At 36.5% G+C, this 27,322-nt stretch overlaps 1 protein-coding gene across 1 annotated transcript; it reads left to right on the forward strand.

Moving 5' to 3' along the window:
• tbl3 (transducin beta like 3) lies at positions 1-26,412 on the forward strand. Its single transcript, XM_023284846.3, has 23 exons — positions 1-148; positions 270-321; positions 1,291-1,386; positions 1,788-1,835; positions 1,965-2,106; positions 2,197-2,281; positions 3,313-3,483; positions 3,577-3,652; positions 3,734-3,830; positions 3,913-4,130; positions 5,376-5,517; positions 6,652-6,710; positions 8,268-8,371; positions 8,477-8,612; positions 12,222-12,461; positions 12,579-12,649; positions 14,531-14,687; positions 15,096-15,154; positions 16,466-16,569; positions 18,747-18,818; positions 19,079-19,237; positions 20,968-21,061; positions 25,684-26,412. The coding sequence occupies exons 1-23, from the start codon at positions 117-119 to the stop codon at positions 26,060-26,062; spliced, it is 2,793 nt and encodes a 930-aa protein (XP_023140614.2). The 5' UTR covers positions 1-116; the 3' UTR covers positions 26,063-26,412.
• Positions 26,413-27,322: the final 910 nt, after the last annotated feature.

Raw genomic sequence — 27,322 nt, forward strand, 5'->3', positions numbered from 1 at the left:
CTCTGCTATCAACATGCGGAGCTGGATGTGTTGACAACGTGCGACATGAGAAATACGTAAATTAAGTCGCCCGGAGCTACTAAAATATTTAGTTTTGGGATTTTGTCGTGTGTAAAATGGCGACTACGAATCTTCAGTTTAAAACCAAGTAAGTTTGAAGCATCACACGTGCAGACTTCAGAACTAGCTAGCCGGCTAACAAGCTAAAAGCTAAAGTGTCAGTGGAAGTTGCTCCACGTTACTGACATTTTTCTCTCATTCTCTTACAGTTATGCTGTTTCCAGCAAGATTGAGCCGTTTTACAAAGGCGGCAAAGTGCAGGTGCGTTTTCTGAGAGCGTGATTAATCCTGGCGCATATACAGGGATGCTTATGAAGGAATCAAAGGATTTAATGAATCAGAATGCATTTAAATGTCATGTATTCTTCCACATGTGCAGAATATGACTTGCTGTTTTCGTGCATAACAGTAAACATCGGCATGTAGGAAAAATGAAAGAAGGATATACGTGCTGCAGGTAGTAAGCAGAGGGTGTTAGAAGAGACATAAGCAGTAGATGTAGCAAATGCAAGTAATTATAAAAATATATGTTTGTATTGTTATTTCAGTGAGGCATCTGTACAGGTTGTGCAGGAATGTGTAAATTGTTTGCCAAGGGATGGGCAAAATCTCACATTATGTAGCGCTAACGATTATAAGATAATAATAACGATCTTATTGAAAAAATGTTAGCTATTATAATACGCTGAGTGAATATCTATGATGGGAGAGAGACTAGAGAAGCAGTGTCACTGGGGTTCTCACCTTTCTAACTGTAATGCTGCATTGTTATATGGTAAAGAAACTAGTATCGTGTGAGTTCAAAACACGTACTTGACAACGTATTTGCAGAATCACAGCAGTCAATTTTTTATTGAGCGTATTTATTTCATTTCATTTATTTATTTATCTGGGACTTGGGACAGAGCCTATTAATGAATGCACAGTCTCATAAGTTTACACAAGGTTGTAGTAAATAAACCAGATTTAGCACAAGGCTAATTTCCGTCTGTTGTCCCAAACATAAAAGAAAAACATACAGAGTTACAGACGTATAAAAACAATATAGTAACACAAAGACGATGATGATAAATTATTTCTGGCTGGGTTAAACTTACCGTAAAGTGCTCTTATTTTAGTAAAGTGCTTTCTGTCTGTCATAAAGTGCTTATAGTTAAAGTTAAAATCTGTAACCAAAATGAAAAGTCGGCAGATTTGCCCTTTAACCTGTATGTCTATTTTTTTTTTCAGATCAGCAAAGATGAGAAGTACATCTTTTGCACATGTGGATCTCGTGTCAACGTTTTGGAGATTAGCACGGGGAAGATCGTTCACTGTATTGAGCATGTGAGTACAGAGTTGGTGTATTTGAAGAAAACTTTCCTGCAGTTAGATGAAGTCGTTGCAACTTATTTCTTGATGTTACGACAGAAATTGGAGTAGTTTTTCTTTGCACATTTGCAGACAAGTACCCACAACTTTATTGAAACTTAAAACTGTAAGCTTCTTTTAATTCTACTTGTTTTTGTTTTGGTATTTAATATTGAGTTGTGTTAGTGACGATAATTTCAGTGTTTATTATATATATATATGTTGTTAATATGAATCCATTTAGACGTTTGGGCTCCTGCATCTTTACTCTTTTTGCATCATGGATCATGAAGGACATAAATCTCGAACTTCTTTGTCATCTCATAATGTAAATACATGACAATAATAGACGTGTGTTGAATATTTTTGTCCTGCAGGATGATCAAGAGGACATCACATCATTTGCACTCAGCTGTGATGATGAAGTAAGTAAACACCTGAATCACTAGCTTTACTCACTCTAACTCCATGGTTTAACCACAGATGTTGTGGGTTTGATTCTATTTGATTTTCAGCCTGTTTTCAGTTCGTCTTTGCTCTCTGTCCCATCACAGATGCTGGTTACAGCCAGCAGGGCTTTGCTGCTGAAGCAGTGGGACTGGAGGCAGGCCAGCTGCACTCGTTCCTGGAGGGCTATTCACACCATTCCTGTCGCCAGTATGACGTTCGACTCCACCTCTACACTCCTCGCCACAGGTCAGATACGGCATTATGAATGAAAACCAGCTTCTGTCTGATCTCTGCTGCACAGACATGTCATCGTTTTCTGTTTGTGTCGTCCTGCAGGTGGCTGTGATGGAACCATAAAGCTTTGGGATGTTGTGAAGCAGTACTGCACGCACAACTTGAAGGGGTCATCTGGGGTTGTACAGTAAGTATCTATGAACTAGACGGAGCTTAGAGTTTGTTTCTTAAAGGGACACGTGCAGGATGGAACAGAACTGCAAATGCTTCTATAAAAAATAAAGTAGTACAGAAAACGAAATTACAGTCTAAAAAGACAGGTTTTATGAGCTGCTAAATCACAGACTCAACACTAAACTGCTGATTTTGTAACAGAATTTATAAATGAATCCCAGGATCTAAGAGCAAAACACAGCTGGGAGTTATTTGTTTCTGCAGAACTTAAAGCGACACAATCCAAACTTTTCTTAGCTCATATAATAAAGTTAATCCACAGTAAAGGTGCTGCAACATGCCTATATAAATAGTATAGAGTATCTTTATTGTACATGTACAAAGAAATTATATGCAAACCTTTTTCAAGTGCAAAACAGCAACATGCATCATGTCTAAGGTTTAGGAATAAATAAGTAAAGAAAATGCTTCTTAAGCTAACTATGAAAAGATTTTTTTTTCAAAAAGGAGAAAGAAAGATTCTAAAAAGGAAAGGAAAGAAAAACACAACATACAAAGCCGTACAGAAAAAGGTGTTCTCAACCAGAAATATTCTTTCTATAGGCCACTAGCACCACAGATTTAACAATAAACTCATGATTGTGTAACATAATATATAAATGAATCCCAGAATCTATGAACAAGACATAGCTTGGAATTAATTGTTTCTGCAGAACTTAAAGCGACACAATCCAAACTTTTCTTAGATCATATAATAAAGTTAATCCACAGTAAAGGTGCTGCAACATGCCTATATAAATAGTATAGAGTATCTTTATTGTACATGTACAAAGACGATTATTATATAAAACGATTATTTAAAAAACAAGAAGGAAAGATTCTGGAAATGAAAGGAAAGAAAAAATATAAAGCAGTACAGACAAATGTATTCCCAACCAGAAACACTCTTTTTATAAGCCACTGACAGCAGATTTAACATTAAATTGCTGATTTTGTTACAGAATTTGGCAGCATGAAAATAATATGTGAACTTTGCTGTTTTAGTTTGGTGGAGTTCCACCCGGATATCAAACGCCTGCAGCTCTTCTCCTCGTCCCTGGACTGTGGCATCCGGCTGTGGGACCTTCGCTCCAGCCAGTGTTTGGTGGTCCTGCAGAGCCACTACAGCGCCGTCACCTCCCTCAGCTTCAGCCCCGACGGTGACACCATGGTCAGGTACGGAACAGAGAGGGTGACATTTACAATCAGATTTCTGTTCCGGTGCTGCGAGTTAAAGCCTCACCGTGTGCATCTGATCTTTATTTGTAGCTCTGGCCGAGATAAGATCTGCACAGTGTGGGACCTGAAAACTCGCCAAGCCAAGAGGACTGTTCCGGTGTACGAGGTCCGATTGTAAAATATTAAAACATTGTTTGTCTTTATACTTTTGCTGCAGCTTCATCTGTGTTTGTGTGTTAATCTGCAGGCTGTGGAAGGCGTCGTACTTCTGCCTGAGAATACAGATTTATCTGAGATCGGAGTAAAGAGCAAAGATTTGCATTTCATCACAGCTGGAAGCAAAGGTTTGCCTCCTGAATTCCACACTGCTGTTCATGGGTCTAGATTTCTTAAGATTTCTCACCTGTTCTTTCTTCTTCCCTGTAGGTGTGCTGAGGGTTTGGGAGGCCAGCTCGGCCCGTTGCGTCCACACCCAGTCCCTCCCCTCCACCCTCACCTCCGAGGAGGAGGAAGACGAGGAGCAGGACAGTCCTCGCAGCCTGACGTACCTTTTCCACCTGCCTGAATCCTCCAGACTCGCCACAGTCACTGCAGAACACAACATCCTGCTCTACCAGCTGCCTGGTCTCAGCACACAGCAGCAGGTCGGTACCAGAAGCACGCATTTACTGATGTTACTAATGTGGAAATGATGCGTCACATTACAGTTTTTAAACATCCGAGGCCTGTACTACCTGACTAAAATCATCATACACAGGATTTGTTATGTTCTCGTCACATTAACCTGATTGTAAACTTGTAAGTCAACCCACGATTTCTGAATCTGGCCAATAAAGGAGGTGTTGTTGGACATTAACAGGTCCAGAGCTGCGTATTTCTCACAAGAGCAACAAACTGCAATCGTAAGCAAATATTAGGAATTAAAACATATAATAGAGGCTGAAAGCAACACAGCTGCTGCAGCCAAAACCAATAAAAGCTCCATCATTAAACCACTAATAGCTCAGACTATATTTGCAGTTGTTTATTCTAATAAATGTAGATGCTGCCTGGTTTTATGCCAAATTCTACAATTTTAGCCTCATTCTTTCAACTGCAAAGTCTGGTGGTGTTTCTTGGGAGCAAGGAAAGAGCAAATTTAAAAACATCTTTCAAATTTATAAGTGAGCTCACGTGCAAATCTAACTTTTTCTGCTCTAATCAGTCTCTTTTTGGGACTGTATCGCTGTAGAACAATAAAATGATCTGGACAGGAAACAAATAAAGCAAGAAAGTCTGAAGTTCTCCTTGCTGAGGATCTTTATTTTTCAACTATCTATGCTTGTCAGGGAAAGAAGTACTTTACATGGTCTCCTAGAATCTTAAAAACCTTCCTAAGGGACCCTCTTAAAATGAATATGAGTTGCTCCAGAACAGCATAACAGACAATGTACAGCTTGTGGAAGTCAACGCTGAAAATTGAAGGATAATTATCTGTTGAGAATCAGAAATAGTTTATTGATCCTTGAGGGGAAATCACTTACGTTACAGTTGCTCCTGTTCAAAGTCATAGAAATTTAAGCAGTGCAAAAAGTATATAGTTAAATACAAGTCCTAAAATACAAACAGTAGTAGAAAAAGTATAAGCATAAAAAGTAACATATTCAGTCCTAAGACAAATAAAAAGAAAACATACAGTGTGATAAATACTAATGGAATTATATTTGTGTTTTTTGCACAGAGACTCAGTATTTTGCACATTTTTGAGTGTTAATTCTCATCTGTGGTTTATTTAAACAGAAGAGATGTTTTCCTCCTTCTCTGTACTGATTCGCAGGTTATTTTAGGTTCATCACAGAGCACTAGTTTGTAAATAAAACTGCCTTCTCTGTTGGTTTTTTTGCTTCCAGTTTGTGGGCTACAGCGACGAGGTTCTGGACGTGAAGTTTCTGGGAAAAGGCGACACTCACATCGTTGTGGCCACAAACAGCTGCCAGCTGAAGGTGTTCGAGCTTCTCACCAACAGCTGCCAGATCCTCTACGGACACACAGGTCAGCGGCCAGCAGGGGGCAGCAGCAGCTCACCTGGACTCAAACGCCTGTTGGCTGATTTAGAAGATCCTGTGGTGTGTGTTGCACCAAGGAGGCAAAAAAGAAATTGGTTTCAAATTAATATTATTCCTTAATTTGATGAAATGATGAGGAGCGAGCTGGATTTTATTTATAGAAAATAATAGTAATAATGTTTATATGTAGGGAATGTAACTTTTAACAGTCTGCAAAGACATTAAAATTAATAAAAAATTATGTAGAAATCAAAAAATGTAATAATTAAAGCATGTAAATCTCTATTCTTCCTATAAATCAAGTTTAAAACAACATTAGATCATAGAAAATAGACTGTAAAGACTCGTGCACACCTGCAGTTCTAGTAGACAGGTACATAGAAGGAAATATCTCCCTCACACTTTACTTTTACTTGAAATAAACTTTATTAGAAACACATTTGTGTCTTTAGACCTTCGTCAGGTGAAACTAAGGGACAAAGAAAGTTTATTTAACTTAGTATTTTTACTGTATGATTAAATGTGTTGAATTTGTATTATGGTACTGATCCTGTTACTGTGAGATCTACTGTAAGTCTATAACAATAACAACAACAACAACAATAATGATAATAATAATAATAATAATAATAATAATAATAATAATAATAATAATAATAATAATAATAATATTATTATTGTTATGAAATGTAATAATGGTAGAATATAATAATAACAATGATAATACTAATAATAATAATAATAATAATAATAATAATAATAATAATAATAATAATAATAATAAAAAGACGGTAATAATACTAGTTGTTATTGTTGTTAATATTGTCATTATGGAAAAGATGTTTTAATACATTGGCTTTATTTACATTTAGGTTATATTTTGATGTAGTTGCTGTTATTATTATTTTTTCACTCTATCATGTTCTTTGTCCGTCATTTTACCTGTTAGATGTTTAAAAACTGAAAGCTTATTCAAAGTGAAAGGTCAGTTTCTCTCTTCTTTTACTTATGGATCACAGAATGACTAAAGAAAACCAGAATCTCAGGAAATCAGGGTTGTGTTAAATAACGTGTGTCACTGCGTTGATGTTTATCTCTGCTGTTTTTATCTTGTCCTCAGATACTGTCCTCACTCTGGACGTGTTCAGAAAAGGTTCTCTGTTTGCAAGCTGTGCAAAGGTAAGAACAAGACGGAACAGAAACAGTAAGATAGATAATGACAGAGCTGTGTTCAGGTATTTGGCACATGGCAGTGCCAACATGTCGACATGATGAAATGCTTGTCTATAAATAGAATAGGTGGAGTCTGTCATTTAATAGAAGGTTTGTTGATATTAGAGCTTAGCAGTTAAGCAACACACATTAGTGCTCTTTCAAATCCAGTTCATGGTTTCTGTGTGAGTGATGCAGATTTTTCTATTCATACTTCAGTGACGACATCAGATTTCCCCACGTATTGAACACTAAAACAAATAGTGCTCTTGTGGATGTTTCGTAAAGGCTGGCTGTGATTTTTTTCACTGAGTCCGGGAGCAGCTACATCAGTTACAACAAATTTAACGTTGAATTAAAAAGATGTAGATGATGGAGAATCTCCTCACACAGTCCTTCCTCATAACAAGCTTCTGTTGAAGTCACTATTAATTGTCTTTGTGCTATCAGTTGTTGTGCCGACAGCATGCAAACGTCTGTGAGAAAAATGAACAAGAAAAGCACTCAGAATATCTCCATAGGGGAACAGAGGAACATTTCCAGCAACCATCATTCCTGTGTTCTAATGCTACATTGTGTTAGCTAATGGTATTGAAAGGCTAATTGATGATTAGAAAACCCTTGTGCAGTTATGTTAGCACATGGAGAAAAGTGGGAGTTTTCATGGAACACATGGAATTATCTGGATGACTCCAAACTTTTAATTGGGAGTGCATACAGCGTTGAACTGCAGGTTTTATTTGTCAGAGCTGATGTGAAATAAATGTTAGAGTCAAAAAAGTCTTTAAAAAAAACAACATGCAAGCTCACGAACACAGCAAGTGAGAGTTAGTTGTTTCGATTGTTAGATTTATTCGCTGGGAGAACCAAAAATCGGGCTGGAGACACTGTTATTTTTCGCAGTAAAGCTGTGCAAATGTTTTTTTTTTTTTTTTTTTTAGCACCAGTGGCTCACGCTCTCTGTCGTCTATTCTGGAGTTATTATTCTGGGACGACACACTGCAAACTGCAGCGTCAGTTTCTGATCTCTCTGCTGAATATTTCTTTTATCGTCCTGTACGTCACGCTTTTTACCGGAGCTGACTTTCAGCAATCTGTTGCTCTGCATGTCACCTGGCTGCAGGTTTTCCTAGCTTAAAGAACCATAGATCCACTTGCAGACACTATTCTTTCATCCTGCTGCATGAAGAAGTCTAGTGCAGGATGGGAGTCTGAAAATTCAGATCCCAGTGGTGCTTAAACTGGCTTAATATTTTCTGCTTCAAAACAGCAAGGTTTATGCTGTTTCTCACATCTGATCGACAGAAAAATCATCAAATTCACCAAATATCCTCAGAAAAATGTGCAGGAATTCATAGCCTGCCTCTAAACGAGCAGGAATGTGATTGGTTGGCTGGAGTTTATCCTCTTGTATGTGGCCATGGTTGCTACAAACACCAGATGTTATGTCCAGTGTACACACAGAGCAGACAGATGCACCTTTAAACCAGCAGTATGAATTAAATGTTGTGTTTTTGTGTTCAGGATCGGGGGGTTCGTGTCTGGCAGATGGACGGTGATGGTCAGGTCCGATGTGTAGCTCAGGGCTGCAGCCACACCAACGCTGTGGGCTCCATCTCCTGCTCCAGGTAACACCTCCTGCAGCTTCTCTAATCACCTGCACCACACAGATACACAGTCTGCAGGTAAATGATTAAAGAATACCGGAACTCTTCTTCCGTCTTTGTGTCCAGGATGAAAGCGTCTTTCATTGTGACCGGGAGTCAGGACTGTACGGTGAAGGTCTGGGATCTGCCAGCAGAGTTTCCCACAGCAGGGGAGGAAATCCATCAGCTGACTGCAAGGGCCACAGAGAAGGCTCACGATAAGGTACCAGACTAAAAGTTCAGTCAACAAGGAAGAAAAACAATCCTGTATCCGCTTGTAGCTGATAATAGAAAGTGCAGACGTGTTTGTGAAGTGCAAATATTGACTAAAAGAGTTGCATTGCAGTTATATCCAACTGTATATTACATATGAGAATTCAATTTGTCCAAATTTGAGCTCAGATCGTTGTAGTTGCAGGATTTTTTTCCCCAAAAAACCATCAGCTCCAAACAAAACTAAATTCAGAGCCTCAAATTAAATGCAAACTTTTCATGTGACTTCACCTGATTAGTGATTTAACAAATGGAGCTTGTAAAAGAGAGACTTCTTCCTCTTTAAATTCCACATTAAAGCCAAACATAGTGCAGGAGAAACAGAGCTTTTGTTCATTCAGAATTAGTCTGTTAACCTTCAACTTTTAAACTTGTGAACTCAAAGCAGTTTCTGTGTTTTTTCTGCTCCAGTCAGACAGACAGACAGACAGATGGACAAAGCAACATTGATCGTCACATAACTCCACCGCGTTCCTTGGTGGAGTTATTAATAGAAAGAACAATAAAAGTCCACATCCAGAAACAGAACAACTGTAGCTAAAAGTAAAGGAAACTGAGAAATGTCTTCTGTACAGTTTCACTAAATAAAGAAGAAGCAAAACTGTCGACTCTACAAATGATAAATACTCTACTATGGTCTGTTCACTCCTCTGCAAATCTAACTAGACAACAGTATGAAGTTTTGTGTAATCTTACATGCTTCTTAGACATCTGGTTTCCTGTATCGTCTCTTGAACTGTGTTTCTATAACTTGAGGAAACCATATTGTTGCATCACACTATTGCTCTAGTAAACTGCTGTCTGCTCACGTACAGGATTTCATTCTCAGGGGAATCGTTCACACAAGAAACAAAGTCACTTGGTGAAATCCACTTAAGGCAGCATTTAGGAATTTGGAAATATGATGCTGAGGAAAAAAGCCTGTACAAAGTTTAGCTTTAATCTGTGGCTTCATCCTTCTCTCATCTGTCACAACACATTTAAATACTTTGAAAACTGCTGCCAATAATTCATTATAAAGTTCTGCACCTCTCTGTAGTATGACACAAAAACTAAAAGTTTAGTTTGTTTAATTATGTATTTCTTTCCTTATTGATTTCTTACAAAATACTTACAAGTTTAATTTGCTCCCGCACTTGTTTCCTATCTGCTCTGTAGACACAGCCTGCAGTTCAACCCAGTTCAGACAAAAAAACTTCTAAATGAAAAAAAGTGTTTCTGTGGTTTGTAAAAACTACTGATGTTTTAATGTAAATGTTCTGCTCTGCAAAGAATCTAAAATAGACAGATTTATAGATATTTTGACAAAAAACAACACAGAACAGAGCAGAGAATTTCCGATAAACTAGAATAACTGAGGCACTTAATCCTCTAAACTAGAAGCAAACTCAAAAATCTCTTCTCCTGTGGTACGATACGGAAGCAAAAGTTCAAATTCTTTAATGAGTGAAATTAAAAATAGATAGGTTTATAAATATTTGGACTTGTGGTCAAAGGAAAAACAAAGTTGTGCAGAAAATCTAGAAAAAGGTTTGCATTTAATCGTCTAAACTCCAACAATTTAAGCAGGTTTTTTTTTTTTTTGCTCCAGTCAAGTTTTTAGTCTCATTTTTCACTGCAATATAAAATCCTACATTTATATATCAAATAAACGTCTTTCTTTAAAATTGTTGATTTACAGTTAGTAATTACACAGTTCTTCTGTTTATTTATAAGTAGACGATAAGTAGATGATTTAAACAGTGTGAGATCACAAAAGGAAAAGGGTTTTAGAGAATCTGCTTCTCTTGGAAAAAATGTGATTTTTAAAAAAATAAATCAGTTAAAGTCCGGCTTCCAGCTCAGAATAAAACCAACAGTTTTGCATTGAACAAACCTTATATCTCTATTGTGATCCGATGACTCACTGCTGTTAATCAGCTGTTGAATGATGGAAGAAAAGCTCATTTTTGGACTTTAAGCTGCACAAATCTGTGTTTTTATATTAACCCTCTGAGCCCAAAATCTGTCAATGGGACTGAGTGGCTTTTATTTAAAAAGTTGCCAAAATTACACAAATTATGAGAGTCAGAAAATGTAAAATCAGAAAAAATATTTCAGGATTCATGAAATAATCACGTGCAACATGCAATTTCGCTCAAAAATAGTCACTCAAAAATTGTGAAAAATGACAAAATTAATGTTGAAAATGAGTCAAAAAATTCATCAAACTTTATCCAAAATGACAAAAAAAAATGGTGAACAGTGACTCAAAAGCTGTCTGCAATGACAGAAAATGCCAGAAATGACTTAAAACTTAACTTTGTTAAATTAACAAAACCAAAAACAACTAAATGGTCCATACTGACTCAAAAATGACAAAAAAAAAATTGGAAATGACTCAAAACTTCTTCAAAATGACAAAAATGGTCCACAGCTTGTCTGGGGTGACAGAAAATGTCAAAATTTACTAAAATTGTCTAAAATTAAAAAGAAAATAGTCAATTGTCACCGAAAAATGGTCAAACTGACCAAAAAATATTGAACATGAGTCAAAACTTGTCCAAAATGACAAAAATGGTCCAAAATGACATGAAACTTGGCAACCGTGACTCAAAAAGTTAGTCAAAGCTTGCCAAAATGACCAAAAAAAGGTCCATAGTGACTCAAAACTTGCCCTAAATGACCAAAAAATGGACCAATAACGTATTATAGGTTGCATTCAATTGATTATCCAATAACTACATTTTCCTCTTTTTTTTAGCATTTTTGAATTTGGTCCAGTTATCTGCAGTGACAAAAAAAATGTCAAAAATGACTTAAAACTTTAAAAATAATGTTCTACTGTCACTCAAAAATTGGCCAAAATGACATGAAGCTTGAAAAATTATCACCATTGAGTCAAAAAGTTAGTCAAACCTTGTCCAACAATGACAAAAATGGTTGACAGTGAATCAAAAGTTGTGTAGAGTGACAGAAAATGTCAAAAATTGACTTAAAACTTGTGTAAATTGTTAAAAAAGGTAAAAAGTTACAAAATTTGGTCCAAATGGACATGAAACTTAAAAGTGGCACAACTGAGTCAAAAAGTTAGTCAAACCTTGTCCAAAAATGCAAATAAAGGATCCACAGTGACTCAGAAGTGTTCTGCAGTGACAGAAAATGTCAGAAATGGCAAAACTTACTTAAAACGTGTCTAAAATTTAAAATAACTCTGCATTTTCACTCAAAACAGGTAAAAATGATCCAAATGGACTCAAAAGTGACTTTTTCTGTGATTCAAAAGACTCGTCAAAACTTGTCCAAAATGGAAAAAAAAAAAAAAAAGGTCTACAGTGACTCAAATTGTCAAAAATTTTTTTTTACATTTTTGATTCTTTTTCTTGCATCTAATCTACAGTAAATGTTGGTGATCACTATTTAAACTCCCAGTGATACATAAAGTTGTGTGTGTTTCTGTGTTTTTCTGTCTAAAGGCAGCAGGAGTTTTCCATTACAATTCTCAGTCTTTCATTTACTGAAATCTAATGTTTTTTGATGAAAACTGGTTCCTGATTTCCCTCCTTTTTCATTCTTCCAGGATGTAAACAGCGTCGCAGTGTCTCCTAATGACAAGCTGCTGGCTTCAGGCTCCCAGGACCGGACAGCCAAGCTCTGGTCCCTGAGCGGGGACGGGACCGTGGGCCTGCTGGGGGTGTTTCGGGGTCACCGTCGAGGCGTCTGGGCCGTCTGCTTCTCGCCCGTCGACCAGGTTCTGGCCTCCTCCTCTGCAGACGGAACCACCAAGCTGTGGGGCCTCCAAGACTTCAGCTGCCTCAAGGTGATCAGACTTTCTCTGGTGCTGCGTTCAAAGGCATCACGTTAAAATGAAGAGTAGAGTCTCAGCTTTAATGTGACAACGAGCGGTTTTTGTTCTTTCTCTTCCTGGTCCTTTCAGACGTTCGAGGGTCACGATGCGTCGGTTCTGAAGGTCGTGTTCGTGAGTCGAGGCACTCAGCTGCTCACCAGGTAACAACCATTAACTCTCATGCAAAACAAGTTTCTTCTGCACAGAGGAGTTTTTGAGGTTTTGGCAAAATCACCTGATCAAATTTGAGAATTTGAAAGGTTTTATTTGCTCAAAAAACACCAGAAATAAAAAGAAAATGCACAAATTTCTGTCAAATAATTTAACACAGACTCATTTACTTTGTTAAATATTAACCGAAAAATCCCTTCTTCTCCATAATATTAACAACAGAATGCTAATTATTGTCCACATTGTTCTCAGGTTCAGGAAATGAAGCTGTGAAAATCCCTCAATGTGTTTTTATCAAGATGTGAATCAACTTCCATGACACATTTCTAGAAACTTGCATTTGTCGCACTTCGTTGCTAATAAGAAAAATAAAATAAAACTAAACTTTAAAAACCCGCTGCAGGATCAGGAGGCTGAAATACGCTCATTTTGCACCACTGTGGGCTTTGAATGAAGTTAAAGTTGGAGAAAATACTTTCAATTTCTTTATAGTTTGCATTTAGAATACAGAAAAATACAGACAGTAACTTGTTTTTATATTTATTATTATTTTATCCATAAGCCTGTTTCTCCACCAGCTTTAATTTTTAAAAATATATGTGTAGGAATTTCTTTATGCAGCGTTGGAGAATAGTGTCCAAAACCTACACACAATATTTTAAATGTATTTTTTATTTTTGGGGTACTCACTGTTATGAGCACATTATTATTAATTGAGACATTTTTTTAATTAATTGATTGGACTTTAATATGTCAAATCCCCATTTTTGTCCTGTTTTAATGCAAAAGCTATGGATATTAGTGTTAAAAAACAAAAAGACAAGCAGCAAATCTTCACATTTTAGAGGCTTAAATATCAGTTTTCTTTAAATTTTGACTTTTTAGCCAAAGCAATGAATCTCTGTTGTATTTCTATTTAAATTTCTGTTATTTTTGTACTTCTATTGTGTTAACGTGCTCTAAACTTGCCGAGAATTAGTATAAAACTAAAAACAAAAGCAGCAAATCTTCACATTTTAGAGGCTTAAACATTTTTTTTTTACCTGATTATACAGAGCAATGATTATTTGGATGTTCTTTATTTAAATCTATGTTTATTTTTACTCTTAACCTGCTGAGAATTAGTATAGAAACAAAAAGAAAAGCATGTAATCTTTGCATTTTAGAGGCTTAAATCCCAGATTTTTAAAAAAATTTAACTTAATTACACAAAGCAATGAATCTTAGTTGTATTTCTATTTAAATCTATGTTATTTTTGTACTTCTATTGTGTTTTTTTTTTATCTAAAGCTGCTGAGAAATAGTTTAAAACCAAGAAGAACAGCAGCAAATCTTCACATTTTAGAGGCTTACATCCCAGAGTTTTCTATAAATTTGACTTGAATCTTTGTTATTTTTGCACTTCTATTATGTTAACGTGCTCTAAATCTGCTGAGAATTAGTCTAAAATCAAAAAGAAAAGCAGCCAGTCTTCACATTTTAAAGGCTTAAATCCCAGAGGTTTTTTTATTTGACTTTATTACACAAATAAATGAATCTTTGTTGTATTTCTGTTAAAATCTATGATATTTTTGCACTTCTTTTGTGTTAACGCACTCAAAACCTGCCAAAAATTAGTATAAAACCAAGAAGAAAAGCAGCAAATCTTCACATTTTAGAGGCTTAAACACTTTTTTTTTAATATGCTGATACAAAGCAATGATTATTTGAATGTTCTTTATTTAAATCCATGTTCATTTTACTCTAAACCCGTCTAGAATTAGTATGTATTTTGGTTTTAGGATGTGGCTTGTATTGCTGTGGATCCACCTGTGTCTGAGCCTATTAATGTGATTAAATAAAAGCCTCTTTTTTTGATCATTTTTCTTCAGTGGCTCCGACGGTTTGGTGAAGCTGTGGACCATAAAGACCAACGAGTGCGTGAAGACGCTGGACGCCCACCAGGACAAAGTGTGGGGTCTCCACCCCAGCCGCAAAGACGACAGGATGGTGACGGGTTCGGCCGACTCTAACATCACCGTGTGGGCGGTAAGTAGGATTTTAGAGGAGATTAACTCCATCATTTAGCAGCCAAACTTCTAAACAAGAAAAAAATGTAGGTCAAAGAAGCAAAGATCTTTTCCTGTCTTGCTGTTTGGATGCAGTTGAATGATTTTCTTTGAAGAAAATCACAAATAAAGATTGAGAAACAGCAATAAACTGGAAATTAATGAAACAAAGACACAAAAGATTAGTTATTAAACAGCTCAGAATGATTTGGAAAGTGACTCCAAATAAAGGTTTTTGTTGTTTTGACAGCAAGTATGTATCTGCCTGCAGCAAAATACTCATTCTACACCTGATGTGTGTGTTTTTTTCTACCTGAAATTTGACTCTATATTATATAGATAGAAGATTGAGACAGTAAAAGAATTGTTTTCTGTCCTAAAACACCAGGATGTGACTGAGGAGGAGCTGGCAGAGGAGCAGGCCAAGCAGGAGGATCAAATACTCAAGTAAGTTCCATCTTTAGGACGTGAAAACTCAGAGCGAAAGTGTTTGAAACAGACAGATCACAGGTCAGAGTTAGTAACGATCAGCATGTTTGTGCACAAACAACTTTCAGGTCTCAGATAATTGATTTAATGTCATGTTGCTCCACAGACTAATAGATTAATTAAACTCTGTATGTAAAGTCTGATGTAGTAGAAAACGGATTTGTCTTTTGTCCTTGGTCTGTTTCCCAGATTTCCTTAAAATGACAAAAAAACTATCTGAAAAACAGTTTGTCTCTTTAGTTTTTATTAATCATTAATCTCTACCATGCAGAAGCTGATTCACCAGGACAGCACATTTCTTCTGTTGTAATGCTGGATTGAGCGACGAGATGATTGCATAATGACAAATACAGACATTTTAAATACAAAAATAAACATCATGCGCATTTGACTTTATTTACAGGAAATTTCACACTGCCTCATCACTAGTGCACTTTACAGTTGTCAAAAGGGTTAAGGTTGACAAAAAATGGTCCAAAATGACATGAAACGTGTCTAAAATAAAAAAGGTCTATAGTCTCTCAAAAATGACAAAAAGGAATTTGAAAATGAGTCAAACCTTGTTCAGAATGACAAAAACAATTGTCCACAGTGACTCAAAAGTGACAAAAATGTCAAAAATTACTTAAAACTTGTCTAAAATTGAAAAAAATTCCATACTCACTCAAAAAATGTCGAAAATTACAAAAAAAAAATGTTGAAAATTACTTACAACAAGTCTAAAATCTAAAAAGAAATGGTCCACAGTTACTCAAAAAATGTCTGGAGTGACAGCAAATGTCAAAAATGACTTAAAACCTGGTTATTAAATGGTTAATGGTTCGCATCTATTAATACTAAATCGTCCATCGTCACTCAAAAATTGTCAAAAAAGACACAAACATTATTTGAAAATGATTTAGACTTTGTCCAAAATGTAAAAAAATGGTTCATATTGTCTCAAAAGTTGACTGTGGTGACAAAATATGTCAAAAATGACTTAAACTTGTCTAAAATCTAAAAAAAAAAGGTCACTCAAAAATGAGAAAAAAAAAGTTAAAAATGAGTGAAAACTTATCGTAAATAGCAAAAATTGCACCAATAATGTATTAATCTGTTACATTGTAGAATTATGTTGCACTTAAGTGATTATGAAGGAAGTACATTTTCCTTTTTTTACGTTTTTGGTTCTTTTTCTTGGATCTAATGTGCACTAGTCATTGGTAATCACTATTTAAACTCATAACAGTGCATATCGTTGTGTGTGTTCCTGTGTTTTTCTGTCTAAAGGCAGCAGGAGTTGTCCAACCTGCTCCATGAGAAGAAATATCTGAAGGCGCTGGGTCTCGCCATCTCACTGGACCAGCCGCACACAGTGCTGACCGTCATCAAAGGTACTTTATCCTGCAGTTCATCTCCGTCCTTTATCTGCTGTGGACTGTCGTCTAGTCCGTCTGTCGTCCTTCATTCTGCAGCGCTGCTCGCTTTAAGAGCCGACTCACCTGAGCAGCGATGCGCATCACCAACACCAACACCTGCATTCTGCTGTCACTTCCCTTTGTTCGCTCACAGACGTGTGCTGTGACATTTTATTAATCAAACAAATGGTCCATAGCCACTCAAAAAATGTTAAAAATGACAAAGAAAATGTTGAAATGAGTTAAACCTTGTCCACAATGATCAAAAAATGGTCCACAGTTACTCAAAAGTTGCCTGCAGAAACAAGAATCATCAAAAATGACTTAAACTTGTCTAATTTTTTTAAATGGTCAAAAAATGACAGTTGTTGAAAATGAGTCAAAACTTGTCCTAAATCGACAAAAAATGGTCCAAAATGACATGAAACTTGACGTCAGTGACTCAAAAAGTTCCTCAGACCTTGTCCAAATGACCAAAACATGGTGAGCAAAAGTTGTCTGCAGTGACAAAAAACATAAAAAATGACTTAAAACTTGTCTAAAATCTAAAAAGCAATGGTCCATACTCACTCAGAAATGGTCAGAAATGACAAAAAAAATGTTGCAAATGAGTCAAAACTTGTCCAAAATGAGAAAAATGGTTCAAAATAACCTGAAACTTGAAAAATTGGCAACAGTGAGTCAAAAAGTAAGTCAAACTTTGTTCAAAACGACAAAAAAATGGTGCAGTGACATTATGTTAATCTGAATAATTCAGGCTTTCTCATGTGTAGTCATGCAAACAACACAAAGAATGTTTCTGAGCATCTGGGTGTCTGGTGTCGTAATCCTGTACATAATGCAGCTTCCACACCCCGGAGTAGTTGATGTTATTAGTAGAACACATATAGTACATGGTGTGTGACGACAAACTGGTTCCACAGGTTGGTGCTCTGGTGTCTTCACTTCCACTGGCTTTTCCTCACATGCTGCTGCAATAACATCATTGTATAATAAAAATGTTGAAAATGAGTCAAACCTTGACCAAAATGACAAAAAAATGGTCTACAGTGACCGAAAAGTTGTCTGCAGTGCCAAAAAACGTCCAAAATGACTTAAAACTTGTCTAAATTCTAAAAACAACATAGTCCACGGTCACTCAAAAATTGTCAAAAATTACAAAAAGATTTTTTTGAAAATGAGATAAAACATGTCCAAAATGACAAAAAAAATAGTCCAAAATTACATGAAACTTGAAAAATTGGCACCATTGAGTCAAAAATTTAGTCAAGCCTTGTCCAAAATGACATGAAGCTTGTCTGCAGTGACAGAAAATGTCAAAAATGTCAACAATAATTTTAAAGATTTGTCAGTTTTTTTAAAAAATGGTCAAAAAATGACAAAATAAATGTTGAAAATGAGTCAAACCTTGTCCAAAATGACAAAAAAATGGAAAAAAAATGCATAAAACTTGAAAAAAATGGCAACAATGACTCAAAAAGTTTTTCAGACTTGTCCAAAATGACAAATGGTCCACAGTGATTTAAAAATTGTCTGCAGTGACAAAAAAACGTGTGCAAACGTGCAAAAATTTTTTAAATGGTCAAAAAAATGACAAATATTGAAAATGAATGAAAACTTGTCCTAAACAGTGACTCTAAAGTTGTCTGCAGTGACAAAAACATCAAAATGACTTAAAACTTGACTAACATTTGTAAAAATGGTCAAAAAATGACAAATAAATAAATAAAACTTGTCAAAAAGGACAAAAAGGGTCCAAAATTACATAAAACTTGAAAAATTGGCCACTGTGAGTCAAAAAAATGAATCAAACCTTGTCCAAAATGACCTTAGAATGGTCCACGGTGACTCAAAAGTTGTCTGCAGTGGCAAAAAACTTAACCAAAGTTGTCTAAATTGTCACTTCCATTGGCTTTTCCTCACATACTAATGCAATAAAATAAGTAGATAATCAGCAGCAGATGAAACTAAGCAAACAAGAACAAAAAATGTTGCAGCAAACCCTTTTTTAACATTCAGAATTATATTTTTTTATTCTACATGGACACAATTTAGGACTGTACACTTGAAATGAGGGAAAGATGAAACTGTCTGTTACAAAGTCAACATGAATAAATGTATTTTAACTTATTTCTCTCCTGTGCTGCTTCTAGCGATCCGTGAGGGGGAGAATAGCAGCCAACTTCTGGAGAAAACGGTGCTGAAACTTAGAGTGGATCAAAAAGGTAACAATGATGTCTTTACAGAGTTTTTTATTTGGAGAATTCTGGAAAAGAACATGTAGTTTGTAAATGTTCAGTAGGTGAAGCGGTTCAGGTGGAATTCTTGAAATTTCTCAATGCTGCCGATTTTTCTACAAGACAGTGACACTTTCAGACAATACTGGCGTCCCACCAGGAAACTCCGTGGAAAGAATTCCTGTCAGTCTAGAAAGTAATAACATCCGTCTGTGTTTCTTTTGTTTTTCCATTTCCGCCGTCGTCAGAGTCTCTTCTGCGTTTCTGTGCCGTGTGGAACACCAACGCCAGGAACTGTCAGGACGCTCAGGCCGTCCTCCAGGTGCTGCTCACTCACCTGCCGCCCGAAGAGCTGCTGCAGTACCAGGGAGCCCGGACTCACCTGGAGGGCCTCATCCCCTATACAGGTCAGCGCAGGGCCCAGAGTCAGCATTTATACAGCTTTAACTCGCTCTGAATGAAACATGTGGAAACTTGAAGGCTCTGAATGCTTAATTAATGCAAAGTAGAAACACATGGACAAAATTGTTGGTACCCTTTAGTTAAACAAAGAAAAACCCACCATGAAATGACATGAAACTGCTAAGAAAAATAAAGTAGTAACAAATAAAAATGTACTGGAAATTAACTGATGAAAAAAATGACAACAAATGCTCCAAAGTGACTCAAAGTTGTCTGCAGTGACAAAAATATCAGTAATGACTTAAAACTTGTCTAAAATCTAAAAAGAAATAGCCCGTAGTCACTCAAGAAATGTCAAAAATTGCAAAAAAGAATGTTGAAAATGAGTTAAAACTTGTCCTAAAAGACAAAAAAAATAGTACAAAACAACATGAAACTTAAAAAATTGACACCAATGAATCAAAAGTTAGTCAAGCCTTGTCCAAAATAACAAAAATATGGTCCACAGTGACTTAAAAGTTGTCTGCAGTTACAAAAAGCATCAAAAATGACTTAAAACTTGTATAAAATGACAAAAAAATTAGTCCATAGTAACTCAAAAATTACAAAAAAATGGTCTACAATGACATGAAACTTGCAAAATTGGCAACAGTGGATCAAAAAGTTAATCAAACCTTGTCCAAAATGACTTACCATGAAATACCCTGAAACTGAAATGTAAAAATTCATCAAAATTTACTGAAAATGAACCAGTGAAAATCAGGCATTGCTTTTCAGTGGTGCTTGAACAGAATCATGTTAAAAAACAAACTAATGAAACTGGCCTGGACAAGACTGATGACACCTTCACTTAATATTTAGTTGCACAGCCTTCCTGATCGCTAGACTTCTGCGCCTGTCGATGGGTGTTTTGGCCAAACTGCTGTGGTTGTCTCAGGTTTGAAGGGTTCCTTCTCCAGACTGCATGTTTCAGCTCCTCCCACAGACGTTCAGCAGGATTTAGATCAGGACTCATAGAGGACACTTTGAGTTCAGAGCCTTTCTGGCTGTTTTTAGTGTTTTGGGTCATTATCCTGCTGTGAGACCAAACTTTCTGACACCAGGCAGCACATTTGGCTCCAGAATGCCTCGAGAGTCTTTAGATTTCATTGGACCTGCACGGATTCAAGATCAAGTGCCAACGAAGCAGCATAGAAATATGTCGATGTTGAGGTGATGGAAACAAACTGGTTTTCAGCTCGCTACATTTCCCATTAGTTAGTGCAGGGACTCTCCTCTGTAATGAAAATAAATATTCAAAAAAGGGCTGCAAACTGCCTTCTAAACATAGATGTGTTACAACCCATGTATGATGACGTTACAGCTGAGAATAATTTAGATGAACTGAGAGAAAATTAGTTTTCTTTAAGTTGTGTTTTGCAGACATTGAAAGGTGCAGCATGTGACTGTAATCCTTTACACTTTTTTCTCATTTTTTTCACTTAAATGAGAAACAAGCTGTGTCCTGTGCAAATCTGCTACATGCTAATTATCTGAAAATGCTAACAGGCTAAATATCAACAAAGACACTAAAAGAAAAAGGTTTAGTTTCAAGAACTGACTCTTTTCCTCTTTTCTGTGGCACAATTTCAATATAAACATGACATACAAGCGGTAGAATAATTTTTTTAATGAGATAAATGGATGTAAAAATGAGAAGAAACGAGTAAAGTCTTTATCTATTGGTCTCCCACAGAGAGACACATGCAGAGGATCGGTCGTCTACTGCAGGCCTCCATGTTCCTGAACTACATGTGGCAGAAGATGAGAGTCGCTGGAGCAACATCTGGGTGAGAAAACTAACCTGTCTGGTCTGATTTAAACAAACTCTGGCACCGTTTTCTCTTTGGTTCGGTTGGTTTTGGCTGAAGCAGAAGCTGTCAGTCAAATTCTCAACACAAGAGCCTTTGTTTTCAGAAACAAACTCAGGTGTGGTTCATTCGAGATGTACGATCATGGCAAGAAATATCAGACCATCCTTATTTTCTTCAATTTCTTGTTCAATAGTACCAACTAGTACCACTAAAGGTATATTACCTGAAGAATACAATGAACACAACAAAAAATGCAGCTGATTCCATAATACTTTGTTCTATTTGACATGCTGAAGCTTAATTGTATTCCCAGATTATACAAGAGGCCATTTCCTGTCATCAGCAGCACATGCAAAGGTCTAGAGTGGTTTCCTGCTGACATTCAAGCTGTAGCACAACTCAGAGGTTGTCAGCTCTTACATAATGCCTAAAACTAAAGAATTATGTGAAGCCAAAAAGGCAGCCATCTGGGCACTGACTTTTTGACTCATTCAAGTTGATGATTTGCTTTTCGGATCTTTGCTGAGCTCCTCAGATTTTCCCACTGTAGTGTTTGAGTCTAATGAGTGGATCAGTGAGTGGAACTGGTTCAGAGGACTCAGCAGCTGTAGTCGATTTTAACCCTCGTGTCGTCCTGCGGGTCAGAATTGACCCGTTTTAAAGTTTGAAAATGTGGGGAAAAAATATATTTTCACAGTGAAACTTCTGATGTCCACATTTTCAACATTTTTGGGAAATTTTGGAAAATTTTTTGGTGGAAAAAAAGAAGTGTTAAAAATGTTTCTTAAGAACATTCACCAAAAAAAATCTACCAAAATCCTGCAAATTTCGCTGGATTTTGCTTGATTTTTATGTGAATGTTCTTAAATAAAATATTAGAAGTGTTACTGATATATATGTAATCACTTTAGATATTTTTAGGATTTTTTTGGAAGATTTTTACTCATTTTTTGAAAATATTTACAAGAATTTTCTTGCCACATTTGGTGGATTTTTTTAAAATAAAACTTTTAAGGGAAACTTTTAAGGAATTATTGGAATTTTCTTCCTGAATGTTTTGCAAATTTTCAGAAATTTGTGGAATTTTTTTGCTGAATTTTTGGATTTTTTTCAGACAAGGAAACAATATTTCTTGGTGCCCATAAATGAGGACAACAGGAGGGTTAAGTTAAGAAGCCACTAAGAAGATTTTATTGACACAACTTTCTACATGACCAAAAGCGATATCTGATGCTGTTTGTATATTTCTGACCCAGCTAGGGCTGGGTGATAAATCGATTTTATCGATTAATTCGACTTTGTACTTAATGTCGATTTGTTTTAGTGAAAATCGATTTTCTCATCAACATCCGCCACCAACGCCTTCCCGCTGGGCTCCCGTAGTTCAGAGTGCGCCCCCCTCCCCCCCGCGCTTGATACACAAACAACATGGCGGCGAGCGGTGCAGACCTAAAGGCTCGTGTCCACTAGATGCGATTTTCCCGCACGGCAACGTACTGCATCTGAAAATCACACGGACGGCGGTCACTAGCGGACCACAACATGGTCACATGACAGCTCTGAGCAACAGCAGGACGCTACGTGGTCACATGACCGAGCTTTCAGCTGGACAGTCCTGCAGACAAGTTGGATAAACATAGCGGCTCGGCCGCAAACTTTCCCTTTTATTTCAAAAACACGTCACCGAAAAGTATTTCTGAAACCATTTGAAGCGAGAAATAATCTGTGCAGCAGCTGAATCTGTCCTCGTTTTAGGTCACTGACGCCTAGTTTAGAAGTTTGAGGACAGTTTCACGATGCGTGGAATCTCGGCACGCAGCATCCAATTTGCATAAAGTAGAAGTCAGTCTACTTTATGCAAATGAGCTGCAGCTCTCTCCAGGTAAACACACCTGATCACAGCTGGAAACACACCGCAACCGGACCAGCATGCCACATGCAGCGCATTTCCAGCTGCGATCAGGTGTGTTTACCTGGAGAAGGCTGCAGCTCATTTGCATAAAGTAGACTGGACTCCGGCATGAGGAGATTAGGTAGGGGGTTAAAAAAAAAAAAAAATCGGATAAATCGTGATTCGGGATTTTTTGTGAAAAAATCTGATTTTTTTTTTTTTTTTTTTAGGCCATATCGCCCAGCTCTAGACCCAGCAGATTTTGCCATATTTTCAGAAGACCTTTAATAAATCTATGAAAGAACCAAAACATGATTGTTTTTAGTGACAAGGACTCATGTGAATCAGTGATTCCATTATTGGAAACTGAAAACTGCTGCAATGTACATGGTCTTTACAAGTGGATGTAAGCTTTTGTTCTTGACTGTATGTCATTTATGATAAAAATACTATTTTTTTGCTTGGTCTCGACCAATGTAACTGGACAATTGTGACTCTGTTTTGCTTGATCTTATTATCCACAACCCTGAACTCAACAAAGACCCAAACTAAGACCTAACTACTAAACCTTTACACACTTAATATCACCTGGTAAGTGACTGAGTGGCTGCAAGAGCGAAAATGAAAAAAAAAAAACTTTGTGACATGTCACGTTCCTCCCTTTTTTCACTTTCTTTATGATCCGAAGCACTTCAGGTATTTGGAGTTTGTCGTCATGGGTCAGAACACGAGACACAGTTCAAGCCATGAATCACCAGTGAGCTGTGTGTTTATGTTTCTTTTGTCGTTGCTCCTCCTTTTAAGCAATGCAGACTTACAGAAAGTGTGCGTAAAGGTCTTGAACATGTCGGTGAAGGCGCTCAAGCACTTGATGTGGATGCACCTTTAAGTCTTTGAGTATCAGGCCACAGGATGCTGCATTCACAGCCAGGATCAGTGTGTGTTGGCGTTGTTCATTAAAACTCTACTTTCTGCTTGGAGAAACACTTTTGTGGGTCAAACGCAATTTATTTTGGCTGAAGCTGCACCACAACACAAGCACTGTAGCTGCATTTCACAGGAATCCAGGACAAACAAAAGGACGGAGTGTCTGAGCAGTTTCTCAACCACATTTATTTACTTTGTGGTTTTGTAAAATATGTAAGTGGTTTCACAGGAACAATTGGAGATGACGTGTTCTCACTAGTAGTAAACGTTCGCCAAACTCTACTTCCGCTCTGCAGCTTCAGTAATCAAAGTAATCAAAGAAAATAATCTGCTTTTTGTTGTTAATTGCTAAAATTAACAGCAGAATCTGTTCATTTAAAGTTGCATTTAAATCCAAGAGTACAATATTTTTTTTGCTAGCGTGCAGACATTTCAGCGTTTAAAAAATATTTTAAGGGATCCAACCAGGTTGATAAATTCCTGATTGGGTTTGTTAGTAACTTATAAATATTTTTCATTACTCTGGAGCAGAAAGGAAACCGTGACTGTACTTGTTTCATAATCATATTTTATGTCATTTTGTGTCTTTTTTTGTTGTTTTTAGTCGTTTGTGTCTCATTTTTATTGTTTATTATGACATTTGGATAATTTTCCATGTCTTCGGGACAGTTTTTTTCTCTTTGTGACATGAAACTATGATACATCCCATAATATTGATGCTTAAAATTGGTTACGGAAAGAAACTATCAAAAACCAGATTAGTGGTTTTATGTCTGTTTGCGGTCATTTTGTATCTCGTTTTTCTTGGTTTGTGTCTCTTTTTTTGTCTTTTTTTGTGTACTTTCTGTCATTTTGCATCAGTTTTGTGTTGTTTTGTATCTTTGGGACCAGTTTTGTTTCTGTTTTTTGTCATTTTGTGTCTCATTTTTCTTCCTCCTTTTTTTGCTCTGTGTTTAGATTTAGGCATTTTGTGTCTTTTTTTTGTTTGTTTTTAGTTCTGCGTACTGTGTTTGTTTTTTAGTGTGACGCTTGGATCGTTTTCTGTCTTTGGGACAGTTTTTGTCTCTTTGTGACATGAAACTATGATACATCCCATAATATTGATGCTTAAAGTTGGTTACGGAAAGAAATGATCAAAAACCACATTAAGTGTTTAGTGGTTTTATGTCTATTTTTGGTCATTTTGTGTCTCATTTTCCCTGTTTTGTATCTCTTTTTGTTGTTTTTTTGTTCATCTTTGTTGTTTTTTTTGTCTCTGTCATTTTGCTTCAGTTTTGTGTCTTTGGGACCAAAGATGTGACAGAAAAATGTGACTGTATTTGTTTCATAATCAGAATCACAAACACTTTACTGACCCTTCAGGGGAAATTGCTTAACATTACAGTTGCTCCCATTCAAGTTTTAGAAATATTAACAGTCTGAAAAATATACAGATAAGTAGAAAAATATGTCCTAAAATTATAAATAGAACAAGTATAAGGATAAAAAGTAAAATGTGCATTTTTAAGAAAGTAAAATTCAAGTATACAGTGTAATAAATCGTATTAAATTCAGTAAATTTTTATTTTTTGTTTCCTACAAGTTGTGTGACTAACAAACTTTAAAAGACTTCAACTGAATTGATTTCTTTTTGTTTTGGGGGTTTTCTGGATTTTTGGGCCACAAAATTGTCAAAATTTCAACAGAACATTTGGCTGCTCAAGCAGTTGAAACTGATGCCTGCATGAAACTGTACACTAAACTTTATAAATCTAATTTTTATTTTGTGTGTTCTGTCCAGCGTGGACCAAGGTGAGGAAATGGACACGACTCCTCTCGCACAACCTTTCTTTGTGATCGACAAGGAGAAACCAAAAGAAAGCAGCGACGAGAGACGAGATGAAGGCGATGACAGCGGAGAAGACGAAGATCCAAACGTCTCAGCGGAGGACGAGGAGGTCGATGAGGTCAGCACCACAAAGAAAGCCTCCACCAATGACAGACGAGTACAAAACGGAAACCAGACCAACGGGGACCACGAAGGCTCTGAAAGCGAGGAGAGTTCAGAAGAGGAAGACGATGGAACGACAGTGACGGTGAAGAAATGTCTTCCTAGTGTCCGAGTCTCGCCGGCTGACGAAGATCTCCAAGAAGTTTTCTTACCTCAGACTGTTAGCTAACCAGAACGTGAGGCAGAGCAGAGAAACTGCTGTAAAAATGGAAATATTACAGATAACTGGCCTCTCAGCAGACCTTAAACTGTGCATGGATCCTCCATGAAGACATTTAACTGCCCTGATTTCATCGATGGGCTCCAGAGTGGAAAAACATAAAAACAAGGAGGCAGAAACCAGTTTTTTTTCTTCTTCACCTGCAGCAGACTGCATAGTTTCCTAATCCTGATCCACTGGTTCGACCACACAGCAGCCTTGTGTAACCTGCACAGCAAAGTTTCCTGATGTAACCGTATTTTTTTATGTCCTGACCACAAATGTTTATAAAATAAAAAAATTGTTGAGATTTCAAAGGAGTCAAATGTTTATGAAGCCTTTCTAACACATTAGTATCATATTAAAATGCCCAAAGATGTGTTTTTAACACTTTAATTTAAAAAAAATCTCAACTGATCTGTGTTAACTGGAGGTTTTGGTTTCCTCACATTGGTGAAGCTTCAGTTGGAAAGCAAACGGTGGCAAAAAACGACTAGATTACACATTTCATAGAAGATGATGTGAACCTTTGCCGTTTGGATAAAGTAAATCAGGGATGCTGTAAGAAAACTCAACCAGTTTTCCTGTTTTTTTAGTATTCATCTCTTGTTAAATGCTTCATTTCAGACTGACGTACAGTTTAAACTGTTAATCAGCTGTTTTTATAGTCAGAATTTTGTTTTTTTTATTTTGTGTCATACTGCATTTTTTTCATTTCTGAGAAAAACAAGACATTTAAATACAACATTTGAGCCTTTAGGAAAGTGCAACAGTATTTTTTCTGGCTTTTTAATCAAGCAAATTTTTCATTAAATCATTTGAAAAACAATTGGGAAATGAATTGATAATGAAAATACTCTTACAACTCTGCAGAGATTTATTATAATCTGAACCTTTCAACCTTTTCTGCTGCAGTTTTAACCAGTGGTTTCAGTCAAATGCAGTATTTAAGATGAGATTTTTAAGCTCTTTGTACTTGAGTATTTCCATTTCCTCCTACTTTATGCTGCCATTGCACAAACAATTCAGAGGGAAATATTACACTTTTTGCTCCACTACATGCTCCACAAGCTGGCTAGCAGAAAAAGAAGTTAAATCACCTTTAATTAATGCATCCAATAGTACGCGTTATCCAGAAATATGTAATTCTGCATAATGAGTACTTTTACTTCAGATATTTAAGCGTATTTTCTACTTAAGTACACATTTAAATGCACAGCTTCCTTAAAA

This window comes from Amphiprion ocellaris, chromosome 19 (genome assembly GCF_022539595.1).
Source record: "Amphiprion ocellaris isolate individual 3 ecotype Okinawa chromosome 19, ASM2253959v1, whole genome shotgun sequence".
In the NCBI taxonomy this organism is placed as follows: Eukaryota; Metazoa; Chordata; class Actinopteri; family Pomacentridae; genus Amphiprion; species Amphiprion ocellaris.

Coding starts and splice junctions, on each gene's coding strand:
- tbl3 (XM_023284846.3), top strand. CDS start 117: ATGGCGACTACGAATCTTCAGTTTAAAACCAA. Junction 149..269: donor AATCTTCAGTTTAAAACCAA/GTAAGTTTGAAG, acceptor ATTCTCTTACAG/TTATGCTGTTTCCAGCAAGA. Junction 3,484..3,576: donor GACGGTGACACCATGGTCAG/GTACGGAACAGA, acceptor CTTTATTTGTAG/CTCTGGCCGAGATAAGATCT.